This window comes from Bombina bombina, chromosome 3 (genome assembly GCF_027579735.1).
Source record: "Bombina bombina isolate aBomBom1 chromosome 3, aBomBom1.pri, whole genome shotgun sequence".
Taxonomy (NCBI): domain Eukaryota; kingdom Metazoa; phylum Chordata; class Amphibia; order Anura; family Bombinatoridae; genus Bombina; species Bombina bombina.
The window spans coordinates 981,139,422-981,154,741 of NC_069501.1; the positions used below are offsets into that span (position 1 = coordinate 981,139,422).

The window sequence follows — 15,320 nt, forward strand, 5'->3', positions numbered from 1 at the left end:
CCTGATAAATTACTTTCTCCAACGATGTGTCCGGTCCACGGCCCGCCCTGGTTTTTTAATCAGGTCTGATAATTTATTTTCTTTAACTACAGTCACCACGGTATCATATGGTTTCTCCTATGCAAATATTCCTCCTTTACGTCGGTCGAATGACTGGGGAAGGCGGAGCCTAGGAGGGATCATGTGACCAGCTTTGCTGGGCTCTTTGCCATTTCCTGTTGGGGAGGAGAATATCCCACAAGTAAGGATGACGCCGTGGACCGGACACACCGTTGGAGAAAGTAATTTATCAGGTAAACATTTTGCGCGAATTCATCTAAGACCATTACAACTGTGCATGCTCAGTCAGTGGAATGGGGATTATACAGACTTGTCTCCGACGATACAAGTAGATCAGAGGACCAGAGATTCACTCCGTTGGTGGCTGACCCTGGACAACCTGTCACAAGGGATGAGCTTCCGCAGACCAGAGTGGGTCATTGTCACGACCGACGCCAGTCTGGTGGGCTGGGGCGCGGTCTGGGAACCCCTGAAAGCTCAGGGTCTTTGGTCTCGGGAAGAATCTCTTCTCCCGATAAACATTCTGGAACTGAGAGCGATATTCAATGCTCTCAAGGCTTGGCCTCAGCTAGCAAAGGCCAAATTCATACGGTTTCAATCAGACAACATGACGACTGTTGCGTATATCAACCATCAGGGGGGAACAAGGAGTTCCCTGGCGATGGAAGAAGTGACCAAAATAATTCAATGGGCGGAGACTCACTCCTGCCACTTGTCTGCAATCCACATCCCAGGAGTGGAAAATTGGGAAGCAGATTTTCTGAGTCGTCAGACATTTCATCCGGGGGAGTGGGAACTCCATCCGGAAATCTTTGCCCAAATAATTCAATTGTGGGGCATTCCAGACATGGATCTGATGGCGTCTCGTCAGAACTTCAAGGTTCCTTGCTACGGGTCCAGATCCAGGGATCCTAAGGCGACTCTAGTGGATGCACTAGTAGCACCTTGGAGCTTCAACCTAGCTTATGTGTTCCCACCGTTTCCTCTCATTCCCAGGCTGGTAGCCAGGATCAAACAGGAGAGGGTATCGGTGATCTTGATAGCTCCTGCGTGGCCACGCAGGACTTGGTATGCAGATCTGGTGAATATGTCATCGGCTCCACCATGGAAGCTACCTTTGAGACAGGACCTTCTTGTTCAAGGTCCGTTCGAACATCCGAATCTGGCCTCTCTCCAACTGACTGCTTGGAGATTGAACGCTTGATTTTATCAAAGCGAGGGTTCTCAGATTCTGTCATTGATACTCTTGTTCAGGCTAGAAAGCCTGTAACTAGAAAAATCTACCATAAAATATGGAAAAAATATATCTGTTGGTGTGAATCTAAAGGATTCCCATGGAACAAGATAAAAATTCCTAAGATTCTATCCTTTCTTCAAGAAGGTTTGGAGAAAGGATTATCTGCAAGTTCTTTGAAGGGACAGATTTCTGCTTTATCTGTTTTACTTCACAAAAAGCTGGCGGCTGTGCCAGATGTTCAAGCTTTTGTTCAGGCTCTGGTTAGAATCAAGCCTGTTTACAAACCTTTGACTCCTCCTTGGAGTCTCAATTTAGTTCTTTCAGTTCTTCAGGGGGTTCCGTTTGAACCCCTACATTCCGTTGATATCAAGTTATTATCTTGGAAAGTTTTGTTTTTGGTTGCAATTTCTTCTGCTAGAAGAGTTTCAGAGTTATCTGCTCTGCAGTGTTCTCCTCCTTATTTGGTGTTCCATGCAGATAAGGTGGTTTTGCGTACTAAACCTGGTTTTCTTCCGAAAGTTGTTTCTAACAAAAATATTAACCAGGAGATAGTCGTGCCTTCTTTGTGTCCGAATCCAGTTTCAAAGAAGGAACGTTTGTTGCACAATTTGGATGTAGTTCGTGCTCTAAAATTCTATTTAGAGGCTACAAAGGATTTCAGACAAACATCTTCCTTGTTTGTTGTTTATTCTGGTAAAAGGAGAGGTCAAAAAGCAACTTCTACCTCTCTCTCTTTTTGGCTTAAAAGCATCATCAGATTGGCTTATGAGACTGCCGGACGGCAGCCTCCTGAAAGAATCACAGCTCATTCCACTAGGGCCGTGGCTTCCACATGGGCCTTCAAGAACGAGGCTTCTGTTGATCAGATATGTAAGGCAGCGACTTGGTCTTCACTGCACAGTTTTACCAAATTTTACAAATTTGATACTTTTGCTTCTTCTGAGGCTATTTTTGGGAGAAAGGTTTTGCAAGCCGTGGTGCCTTCCATCTAGGTGACCTGATTTGCTCCCTCCCATCATCCGTGTCCTAAAGCTGTGGTATTGGTTCCCACAAGTAAGGATGACGCCGTGGACCGGACACACCTATGTTGGAGAAAACAGAATTTATGTTTACCTGATAAATTACTTTCTCCAACGGTGTGTCCGGTCCACAGCCCGCCCTGGTTTTTTAATCAGGTCTGATGATTTATTTTCTCTAACTACAGTCACCACGGTATCATATGATTTCTCCTATGCAAATATTCCTCCTTTACGTCGGTCGAATGACTGGGGAAGGCGGAGCCTAGGAGGGATCATGTGACCAGCTTTGCTGGGCTCTTTGCCATTTCCTGTTGGGGAAGAGAATATCCCACAAGTAAGGATGACGCTGTGGACCGGACACACCGTTGGAGAAAGTAATTTATCAGGTAAACATAAATTCTGTTTTTCCTTTAGATGGTTGTATCTTATTTATGGAAAATTATTTAGTTTCAGGTACTTTTCTTGGTCCTGTGATTTTTTTTGGATGTTGCAATTGCTTCATTTTTGTTCTGTTTACTTTAAGATCAAGTATCAGATTATGATTTATTTTAGCATTCTTAAGGGACAACATTTACTAGACTAGGTGCTGTTGCATTTGTCTTGTTGTTTTGCATTTATTGATTATGCAAGTCCACTGTATTGACTGTTCCTTTAACTGGACTATCATGCTAATAATTTCATTTGTGTCTTCATTTCATTGAATATTTTCGCAAATGAGGGTTAATCTATGTCTTTAGCTATTTTAGCTAGAAGAATTTTGTGATTTAAAAAAAAAAAAAAAAAAAAATATAAAAAAATAAATAAATCCATATTTCTTTTGTTCTAAGATAATCAATTATTTGTTTTATAATTGGATTCAATTCTTAACTGTTACTATGGGCTTCAAGATTGAGTTCTAAGACTAAAACTTTAAGCTTATACTAGTTTGGTTGTTCTTATTAAGGAACAAATTCCTGAATTCTTTCCCAAGTAACATGTTTATAATTGGAAATTTTTCAGTTCAAAATCAGCGCCCTAATATTGCGATGTACGTGCCGTATTCCAGCTTGGCTGGCAAGGGGCAGGTTAAGACTTCTTTGAAATTTATTTGGTTCTATTCAGTCCAAATTTCTTTGATTTTATTCCAGTAAGGCTAACACTCTCTTTAAGTGTGTTTGGGTCCTATATATTTTGGGTACTGTTGAAGCATGGCTGGGCACCCATGGGGTTCAAGCGCTGCTCAGACCTGGAATCTTCTGGGGTATTTCTTCCAGTTCCATTTTTAGGAAATGGGTTTTGGAGTTTTATTCAAACTATTCTGCCTTTTTTTGGTCAGTGATAGCATTATTTGTTTTCATTAGATACAATAAATGCATATTTTCATTTTTCTGTTTTCATTCAGATTATTTTCTGAGGATGCGGAATCTCATATGATTCACTTTCTCTTCAGGACATAGAGGATCTTTTTTTCAAAAACTCTTGATTCCTCACACAAGGGTCACCTTTTTTAGGTTTCCAGATAGTTTGTGTCACTGTCTTTGTCTCTTTCAGACAAGGGACAATTTTATTGTGTTCCGTTTGTCGGTACCTTTAGTCTCTATTATTTCCTTCAGTTGCTATATATGCATAGAAGTTTTAGGTCTAATGGCCACAGCATTGGATTTAATTCCCTTTGCTCATTTTCAATAGAAAGAACCATTACAGTCTTTTATGCTGAATTATGGTGCAGGGATTCTAGGATTTCACATTTTAAATCTTCAAATCCTAATATTTATCTCTTGATTTGATGGTTAAGATCACCATCATTTAGTTCTACAGGTCTCTTCGTTTCTTTCAACCTGGACCATGATCTCTACAGATGCGAGTCTTTTTGGTTGGGAGGCTGTCTGAGGATCTCTGTCAGCACAAGGGGTTTGGAAATCTCAGGAGGCGAGATTACCATTTGATATTTTCGAACTCTGTGTTTTCTCAGAGTTTTTCAGTTAGTTTCTTTTTGAAGAAGAGACGTTTAATGTTTTTCAAACAATATCACTACTATGGTGTATGTCAATCATCAGAGTAGGACTATCAGTCCTTAGGTTGTGACAGAAGTGTCTCGGATATTAGCTTGGGCTAAATCCAGCTCCTATCTAAATTCTGTGTTTTTTTCCCCAGGTATAGATATTTGGGAAGCGGATTATCTCTGTTAATCCAGCTTTTCCTCCGGGAGAATGGTCTCTCTTACCCAGATATGTTTTTCATCTCATCTGAATAAAGAGCTTCCCAGGGGCCTATTAAGGTCCGGGAATCTTCAGGCGGAAGTAGTGTATGCATTGACATTTCTTTGGAATTATCTTTTTGCCTATTTCTTTCCGCCTCTAGTTCTTCTTCCAAAATTCTTATGGAGTATTTGTTTGTTATGCTGGTAGTTCCAGCATGGCCTCTCAGATTTTGGTATACGAATCTCATTCGGATGGCCAGTTGCCAACGTTGGACACCTCCGTTTAAACCAGACCTTTTCTTTCTCAAGGCCATTTTTTTCCATCAGGATCTCAAATCATTAAATTTGAAGGGATGGAGATTGAACGCTTGGTTTTTAGTCATAGAGGTTTCTCCAACATAGGTGTGTCCGGTCCACGGCGTCATCCTTACTTGTGGGATATTCTCTTCCCCAACAGGAAATGGCAAAGAGCCCAGCAAAGCTGGTCACATGATCCCTCCTAGGCTCCGCCTACCCCAGTCATTCTCTTTGCCGTTGTACAGGCAACATCTCCACGGAGATGGCTTAGAGTTTTTTAGTGTTTAACTGTAGTTTTTTATTATTCAATCAAGAGTTTGTTATTTTGAAATAGTGCTGGTATGTACTATTTACTCAGAAACAGAAAAGAGATGAAGATTTCTGTTTGTATGAGGAAAATGATTTTAGCAACCGTAACTAAAATCCATGGCTGTTCCACACAGGACTGTTGAGAGCAATTAACTTCAGTTGGGGGAACAGTGTGCAGTCTCTTGCTGCTTGAGGTATGACACATTCTAACAAGACGATGTAATGCTGGAAGCTGTCATTTTCCCTATGGGATCCGGTAAGCCATGTTTATTACGATCGTAAATAAGGGCTTCACAAGGGCTTATTTAGACTGTAGACTTTTCTGGGCTAAATCGATTCATTATTAACACATATTTAGCCTTGAGGAATCATTTTATCTGGGTATTTTGATATAATAATATCGGCAGGCACTGTATTAGACACCTTATTTCTTAGGGGCTTTCCCAAAGCATAAGCAGAGTCTCATTTTCGCGCCGGTGTGGCGCACTTGTTTTTGAGAGGCATGGCATGCAGTCGCATGTGAGAGGAGCTCTGATACTTAGAAAGGACTTTCTGAAGGCGTCATTGGTATCGTATTCCCCTTTGGGTTTGGTTGGGTCTCAGCAAAGCAGATACCAGGGACTGTAAAGGGGTTAAAGCTTAAAACGGCTCCGGTTCCGTTATTTTAAGGGTTAAAGCTTCCAAATTTGGTGTGCAATATTTTTAAGGCTTTAAGACACTGTGGTGAAAATTTGGTGAATTTTGAACAATTCCTTCATGTTTTTTCGCAATTGCAGTAATAAAGTGTGTTCAGTTTAAAATTTAAAGTGACAGTAACGGTTTTATTTTAAAACGTTTTTTGTACTTTCTTATCAAGTTTATGCCTGTTTAACATGTCTGAACTACCAGATAGACTGTGTTCTGAATGTGGGGAAGCCAGAATTCCTATTCATTTAAATAAATGTGATTTATGTGATAATGACAATGATGCCCAAGATGATTCCTCAAGTGAGGGGAGTAAGCATGGTACTGCATCATTCCCTCCTTCGTCTACACGAGTCTTGCCCACTCAGGAGGCCCCTAGTACATCTAGCGCGCCAATACTCCTTACTATGCAACAATTAACGGCTGTAATGGATAATTCTGTCAAAAACATTTTAGCCAAAATGAACCCTTGTCAGCGTAAGCGTGGCTGCTCTGTTTTAGTTACTGAAGAGCATGACGACGCTGATATTAATATCTCTGAAGGGCCCCTAACCCAATCTGAGGGGGCCAGGGAGGTTTTGTCTGAGGGAGAAATTACTGATTCAGGGAACATTTCTCATCAGGCTGAATCTGATGTGATTACATTTAAATTTAAGTTGGAACATCTCCGCATTTTGCTTAAGGAGGTATTATCCACTCTGGATGATTGTGAAAAGTTGGTCATCCCAGAGAAACTATGTAAAATGGACAAGTTCCTAGAGGTGCCGGGGCTCCCAGAAGCTTTTCCTATACCCAAGCGGGTGGCGGACATTGTTAATAAAGAATGGGAAAGGCCCGGTATTCCTTTCGTCCCTCCCCCCATATTTAAAAAATTGTTTCCTATGGTCGACCCCAGAAAGGACTTATGGCAGTCAGTCCCCAAGGTCGAGGGAGCGGTTTCTACTTTAAACAAACGCACCACTATACCCATAGAGGATAGTTGTGCTTTCAAAGATCCTATGGATAAAAAATTAGAAGGTTTGCTTAAAAAGATGTTTGTTCAGCAGGGTTACCTTCTACAACCCATTTCATGCATTGTCCCTGTCACTACAGCCGCATATTTCTGGTTTGATGAACTGATAAAGGTGCTCGATAGTGATTCTCCTCCTTATGAGGAGATTATGGACAGAATCAATGCTCTCAAATTGGCTAATTCTTTCACTCTAGACGCCACTTTGCAATTGGCTAGGTTATCGGCTAAGAATTCTGGGTTTGCTATTGTGGCGCGCAGAGCGCTTTGGTTGAAATCTTGGTCGGCTGATGCGTCTTCCAAGAACAAGCTACTAAACATTCCTTTCAAGGGGAAAACGCTGTTTGGCCCTGACTTGAAAGAGATTATCTCTGATATCACTGGGGGTAAGGGCCACGCCCTTCCTCAGGATCGGCCTTTCAAGGCAAAAAATAGACCTAATTTTCGTCCCTTTCGTAAAAACGGACCAGCCCAAAGTGCTACGTCCTCTAAGCAAGAGGGTAATACTTCTCAAGCCAAGCCAGCTTGGAGACCAATGCAAGGCTGGAACAAGGGAAAGCAGGCCAAGAAACCTGCCACTGCTACCAAGACAGCATGAAATATTGGCCCCCGATCCGGGACCGGATCTGGTGGGGGGCAGACTCTCTCTCTTTGCTCAGGCTTGGGCAAGAGATGTTCTGGATCCTTGGGCGCTAGAAATAGTCTCCCAGGGTTATCTTCTGGAATTCAAGGGACTTCCCCCAAGGGGAAGGTTCCACAGGTCTCAGTTGTCTTCAGACCACATAAAAAGACAGGCGTTCTTACATTGTGTAGAAGACCTGTTAAAAATGGGAGTGATTCATCCTGTTCCATTAAGAGAACAAGGGATGGGGTTCTACTCCAATCTGTTCATAGTTCCCAAAAAAGAGGGAACGTTCAGACCAATCTTAGATCTCAAGATCTTAAACAAATTTCTCAAGGTCCCATCGTTCAAGATGGAAACCATTCGAACTATCCTTCCTTCCATCCAGGAAGGTCAATTCATGACCACGGTGGATTTAAAGGATGCGTATCTACATATTCCTATCCACAAGGAACATCATCGGTTCCTAAGGTTTGCATTCCTGGACAAACATTACCAGTTTGTGGCGCTTCCTTTCGGATTAGCCACTGCTCCAAGGATTTTCACAAAGGTACTAGGGTCCCTTCTAGCGGTGCTAAGACCAAGGGGCATTGCAGTAGTACCTTACCTGGACGACATTCTGATTCAAGCGTCGTCCCTCCCTCGAGCAAAGGCTCACACGGACATCGTCCTGGCCTTTCTCAGATCTCACGGCTGGAAAGTGAACGTGGAAAAGAGTTCACTATCCCCGTCAACAAGGGTTCCCTTCTTGGGAACAATTATAGACTCCTCAGAAATGAGGATTTTTCTAACAGAGGCCAGAAAAACAAAACTTCTGGACTCTTGTCGGATACTTCATTCCGTTCCTCTTCCTTCCGTAGCTCAGTGCATGGAAGTGATCGGGTTGATGGTAGCGGCAATGGACATAGTTCCTTTTGCGCGCATTCATCTAAGACCATTACAACTGTGCATGCTCAGTCAGTGGAATGGGGACTATACAGACTTGTCTCCAAAGATACAAGTAAATCAGAGGACCAGAGACTCACTCCGTTGGTGGCTGTCCCTGGACAACCTGTCACAAGGGATGACATTCCGCTGACCAGAGTGGGTCATTGTCACGACCGACGCCAGTCTGATGGGCTGGGGCGCGGTCTGGGGATCCCTGAAAGCTCAGGGTCTTTGGTCTCGGGAAGAATCTCTTCTACCGATAAATATTCTGGAACTGAGAGCGATATTCAATGCTCTCAAGGCTTGGCCTCAGCTAGCGAGGACCAAGTTCATACGGTTTCAATCAGACAACATGACGACTGTTGCGTACATCAACCATCAGGGGGGAACAAGGAGTTCCCTAGCGATGAAAGAAGTGACCAAGATTATTCTATGGGCGGAGTCTCACTCCTGCCACCTGTCTGCTATCCACATCCCGGGAGTGGAAAATTGGGAAGCGGATTTTCTGAGTCGTCAGACATTGCATCCGGGGGAGTGGGAACTCCATCCGGAAATCTTTGCCCAAGTCACTCAGCTGTGGGGCATTCCAGACATGGATCTAATGGCCTCTCGTCAGAACTTCAAAGTTCCCTCCTACGGGTCCAGATCCAGGGATCCCAAGGCGGCTCTAGTGGATGCACTAGTAGCACCTTGGACCTTCAAACTAGCTTATGTGTTCCCGCCGTTTCCTCTCATCCCCAGGCTGGTAGCCAGGATCAATCAGGAGAGGGCGTCGGTGATCTTGATAGCTCCTGCGTGGCCACGCAGGACTTGGTATGCAGATCTGGTGAATATGTCATCGGCTCCACCTTGGAAGCTACCTTTGAGACGAGACCTTCTTGTTCAGGGTCCGTTCGAACATCCGAATCTGGTTTCACTCCAGCTGACTGCTTGGAGATTGAACGCTTGATTTTATCGAAGCGAGGTTTCTCAGATTCTGTTATCGATACTCTTGTTCAGGCCAGAAAGCCTGTAACTAGAAAGATTTACCACAAAATTTGGAAAAAATATATCTGTTGGTGTGAATCTAAAGGATTCCCTTGGGACAAGGTTAAGATTCCTAGGATTCTATCCTTCCTTCAAGAAGGATTGGAAAAAGGATTATCGGCAAGTTCCCTGAAAGGACAGATTTCTGCCTTGTCGGTGTTACTTCACAAAAAGCTGGCAGCTGTGCCAGATGTTCAAGCCTTTGTTCAGGCTCTGGTTAGAATCAAGCCTGTTTACAAACCTTTGACTCCTCCTTGGAGTCTCAATTTAGTTCTTTCAGTTCTTCAGGGGGTTCCGTTTGAACCCTTACATTCCGTTGATATTAAGTTATTATCTTGGAAAGTTTTGTTTTTAGTTGCAATTTCTTCTGCTAGAAGAGTTTCAGAATTATCTGCTCTGCAGTGTTCTCCTCCTTATCTGGTGTTCCATGCAGATAAGGTGGTTTTACGTACTAAACCTGGTTTTCTTCCAAAAGTTGTTTCTAACAAAAACATTAACCAGGAGATTATCGTACCTTCTCTGTGTCCGAAACCAGTTTCAAAGAAGGAACGTTTGTTGCACAATTTGGATGTTGTTCGCGCTCTAAAATTCTATTTAGATGCTACAAAGGATTTTAGACAAACATCTTCCTTGTTTGTTGTTTATTCAGGTAAAAGGAGAGGTCAAAAAGCAACTTCTACCTCTCTCTCTTTTTGGATTAAAAGCATCATCAGATTGGCTTACGAGACTGCCGGACGGCAGCCTCCCGAAAGAATCACAGCTCATTCCACTAGGGCGGTGGCTTCCACATGGGCCTTCAAGAACGAGGCTTCTGTTGATCAGATATGTAGGGCAGCGACTTGGTCTTCACTGCACACTTTTACCAAATTTTACAAGTTTGATACTTTTGCTTCTTCTGAGGCTATTTTTGGGAGAAAGGTTTTGCAAGCCGTGGTGCCTTCCATTTAGGTGACCTGATTTGCTCCCTCCCTTCATCCGTGTCCTAAAGCTTTGGTATTGGTTCCCACAAGTAAGGATGACGCCGTGGACCGGACACACCTATGTTGGAGAAAACAGAATTTATGTTTACCTGATAAATTTCTTTCTCCAACGGTGTGTCCGGCCCACGGCCCGCCCTGGTTTTTTAATCAGGTCTGATAATTTATTTTCTTTAACTACAGTCACCACGGTACCATATGGTTTCTCCTATGCAAATATTCCTCCTTAACGTCGGTCGAATGACTGGGGTAGGCGGAGCCTAGGAGGGATCATGTGACCAGCTTTGCTGGGCTCTTTGCCATTTCCTGTTGGGGAAGAGAATATCCCACAAGTAAGGATGACGCCGTGGACCGGACACACCGTTGGAGAAAGAAATTTATCAGGTAAACATAAATTCTGTTTTTTCTGACTCATTGATTAATACTATGTTTCAGGCTCATAAAACTGTCTCTAGAAAGATTTATATTGAGTCTGGAAGACCTACTTTTCTTGGCATTCTGTTAAAATTCATAGAATTTTATTATTTTTTCAGGTTGGTTTGGATAAGGTTTTGTCTTCAGTTCTTTGTCAAGGACAAATCTCTACTCTTTCTGTTCTTTTTATTACAGAAAAGATTGCTAATCATCCTGATATTCATTGTGTTGTGCAGGCTTTGGTTCATATCACGCCTGTCATTAATTCAATCTCTCCTCTTTGGAGTCTCAATTTGGTACTGAGGGCTTTACAGGCTCCTCCGTTTGAAACTATGCATTTTCTGAACATTAAATTACTTTCTTGGAACAGTATTGTTCCTTTTGGTTATTTCTTCTACTAGAAGAGTTTTTGAGTTATCTGCTCTTTTTTGTGAATATCCTTTTCTGATTTTTTATCAGGATAAGGCAGTGTTACTTCCTGATATTTATCACTTTTTTCAGGTTTTGATTCGTATCAAACCTGTCATTAAGCCAATTTCTCCTCCTTGGAGTCTTAATTGGGTTCTGAAGGTTTTTCAGTTTCTTCTATTTTGAGCATATGCTTGCTCTGGACATTCATTACTTTCATGGAAGGTATTGTTCTTTTTGGACATCTCTTCAGCTAGAACAGTTTTTGAATTATCTGTTCTTTCTTGTGAATCTCCTTGTTCTGATTTTTCATCAGGATAAGGTGTTTTTTTGCTGTCCTCATTTCAATTTTCACCTAAGTTGTGAATTCTAACAACATTAGTGGAGCAATTGTTGTCTTTTCCTTGTGTCCTAATCCTAAGAATTCTTTGGTAAGATTCTTACATTCTTTAGGATGTGGTAAGAGTTTTGAAATATTATGTTGAAGCTACTCAGATTTCAGACAGACTTCTAGTCTATTTGTTATCTTTTTTTGGTTTTAGGAAGGTCAGAAGGCTTCTGCCATTTCTTTGCCATCTTGGTTAAGCTTTTGATCCATTATGCTTATTTGGAGTCAGATTATTCCCCGTTTCAGAGGATTACGTCTCTTTTTACTAGGTCAGTTTCTACTTCCTAGGCTTTTTAAGAATGAAGCTTCTGTTGATCAATTTGCAAAGCAATGACTTGGTCTTCTTTGCATACTTTTACTAATTCTACCATTTTGATGTTTTCTCTTCTTTAGAAGCAGTTTTTGGTAGAATAGTACTTTAGGCAGCTGTTTCAGTTTGATTCTTCTGCTTATAATTTCAGTTTTTTTCATTATTAAAATTGAAACTTTTGATTTGGGTAGTGGATTGATTTTTCAGCGGAATTGGCTGTCTTTATTTTATCCCTCCCTCTTTAGTGACTCTTGCGTGGAAGTTCCACATCTTGGGTATTTATATCCCATACGTCACTAGCTCATGGACTCTTGCTAATTACATGAAAGATAACATAATTTATGTAAGAACTTACCTGATAAATTCATTTCTTTCATATTAGCAAGAGTCCATGAGGCCCACCCTTTTTTGTGGTGGTTATGATTTTTTTGTATAAAGCACAATTATTCCAATTCCTTATTTTTTTTATGCTTTCGCTCTTTTCTTATCACCCCACTTCTTGGCTATGCGTTAAACTGAATTGTGGGATTGGTGAGGGGTGTATTTATAGGCATTTTAAGGTTTGGGAAACTTTGCCCCTCCTGGTAGGAATGTATATCCCATACGTCACTAGCTCATGGACTCTTGCTAATATGAAAGAAATGAATGTATCAGGTAAGTTCTTACATAAATTATGTTTTTTTGGTTTAGAACTCTGGACAGCACTTTTTTATTGGTGGATGAATTTATCCACCATTCAGCAAGGACAACCCAGGTTGTTCACCAAAAATCGGCCAGCATCTAAACTTACATTATTGCATTTCAAATAAAGATACCAAGAGAATGAAGAAAATTTGATAATATGAGTAAATTAGAAAGTTGCTTAAAATTTCATGCTCTATCAATCCCAAAAGAAAAAAAAATATGGGTTCAGTGTCCCTTTAAAGGGACACTGAAACTAATTTTTTTCTTTTGTGATGTGGTGCAATTTAATTGATTTATTTTGCCTTGTTTTCTTGTATATAGGAGTTTTTTCACTGACATTGGCAGACTTCAGAACTTTAACATACCACACAGTGCTTGCTTAAAATTAGTACATGAGCTTATTTACTCATGGTTTTTAAATTTACTTTAGAGTCTTAAAGGGACACTGAACCCAAAAATTTTCTTTCATGATTCAGATAGAGCATGCAATTTTAAACAACTTTCTAATTTACTCCTATTATCAATGTTTCTTCGTTCTCTTGCTATCTTTATATAAAAAAGAAGGCATCTAAGCTTTTTTCCTGGTTCAGAACTCTGGACAGCAGTTTTTGATTGGTGGATGAATTAATCCACCAATCAGCAAGGACAACCTAGGTTGTTCACCAAAAATGGGCCGGCATCTAAACTTACATTCTTGCATTTCAAATAAAGATTCCAAGAGAATGAAGAAAAATTGATAATAGGAGTAAATTAGAAAGTTGCTTAAAATTGCATGCTCTATCTGAATCACAAAAGAAAAAATTGGGGTTCAGTGTCCCTTTAAGTGGATCCAGCAGTATCCTGAAAACACACCATGCTTACTTGACCGGTGCAAGAGCATGTTTTTATCCATAATAGGGCATATGAAAGTAGATAAAAAAATTCAAATTTTTATTTTAAAACATGTATTTGTATGCATATTTTTTGCACTTCTGTTCTATATTATGAATACATAACAATAACGTTGTGTGTTTAAAGTCTGAAATCCCACCCTTCACCATATGCCTGCTTTCCTAGAGTCATGTTTAAGGGCAATCCTAAATATGTATGTTAACTGGAGCACGCAGGAGGGGAATATGTGGAAGAGTCTTGAAAACTTCTAGAATGTTTCTACCTACCCCACATGACTTGAGGCAATATACAGCCAATGCTGAATATATTTGTGTATGAGGAAGTGGATCAATATTAATTAAAATGTTTATACCTCAAATTTAGATCTACAGAAAAGCACGGCTAGGTCTTGTTTACAGCAACCCTTGGACTTTTGATCTTTTCCGTTGCATTTTACATATACCCTTTATCTTGGTAATGGTTTCAAGATATTGCTTTCAATCAATAGATTGTAACTTCTTTACCATTTTTATTTCTAGATAAATGCAGTCCGTGCCGTTGTTCCAAACAAGAGTAACAATGAGATAATCCTAGTTCTTCAGCACTTTGACAACTGTGTGGACAGGACAGTTCAAGCCTTTATGGAAGGTAAGTAAGATGGAATCAGACTAAGCAAACATTTGCCTCTTCAGGTTTTTCTTAAATAATAAGAAATTAAAAGCAATATATGTAATATGTATGGTGGGTTGATTAAGAAAAAATGATGCTTCATTATCAGTACAGGTGAAAATATAGGTGATAGCATCTAGAAATCTGCTAGAAAATAAAGTAATTCAAAAGTATTCACTTTTTTCTTCATTGCTTCACATGCCAGAAAGTAAAACAGTATTCATTGTGTCCTGGAGAAGTTGACTTTTTTCTCTCTATAGTATCCTGATAGGAGCATAAAGGGACACTAAGAGCATGCAATTTTAAGCAACTTTCTAATTTACTCCTATTATCAAATTTTCTTCATTCTCTTGGTATATTTATTTGAAAAGCAAGAATGTAAGTTTAGATGCTGGCCCATTTTTGGTGAACAACCTGGGTTGTCCTTGCCGATTGGATAGCACCATTAAAAAAGTGCTTTCCAAGGTTCTGAACCAAAAATTGACTGGTTCCTTAGCTTAGATACCTTCTTTTTCAAATAAGAGAACAAAGAAAAATGAATAATAAAAAAAATAAAAAAATAGGAGTAAATTAGAAAAAAATGGTTTCAGTGTCCCTTTATTGCAGTCTGGATTCTTAAAAAAAATTAGTTTGCTTTGCATAATGGTAATGTTTTATTTGCAAAAAAAATGTTTTTCAGTATTTACTTTAGGCTGTTTTTAGTGTGCTTAATTTGAAAAAGACAATATATTTTTTTGTTTGTTTCAACGTAAGAACCTGCAACTTTACAGATTTTACATATATTCTTACCTGGGCTGGTTCCTTTCTTTCAATTCAGATCTATTTCATATAGGTGGTGAGTCTACAAGCTGTTAGGTATGGGATACATTCCTACCAGGAGGAGGCAAAGTTTCCCAAACCTCAAAAGCCTATAAATACCCCACCCACCTCACACATACCTCAGTTTAAAACTTTGCCTCCTTAGGAGTTGGTGAAAGCATGATGTGCTTGATTTCTTCTGTGAAAGACGCTTCTGAGCATATTGAAGCCTGGTTCCCCTCAGAGTACAGTGCTTGTTAGAGGGAAGTGAAGGGAGCACTACCTCCTTTCACCATGTTTTCGCCTCTTGGGAAATCTCTTCATCGGCTCTCTGTAAAGTCGGTCGCAGGGATTCATCTTCTGCCTCCCTTTACAGATCAACGTTATACTCCTATTCCATTACCTCTGCTGATATGCTTCAGTACTGGTTTGG

At 40.5% G+C, this 15,320-nt stretch overlaps 1 protein-coding gene across 1 annotated transcript in view; it reads left to right on the forward strand.

Moving 5' to 3' along the window:
• The window catches only part of SPATS2 (spermatogenesis associated serine rich 2), a 941,596-nt gene that overhangs the window by 367,715 nt on the left and 558,561 nt on the right, over positions 1-15,320 (forward strand). Inside the window, exon 4 of the mRNA XM_053705505.1 lies at positions 13,960-14,068. Coding sequence (XP_053561480.1) covers positions 13,960-14,068 — 109 coding nt within the window. The remainder of the gene's footprint in view (positions 1-13,959; positions 14,069-15,320) is intronic.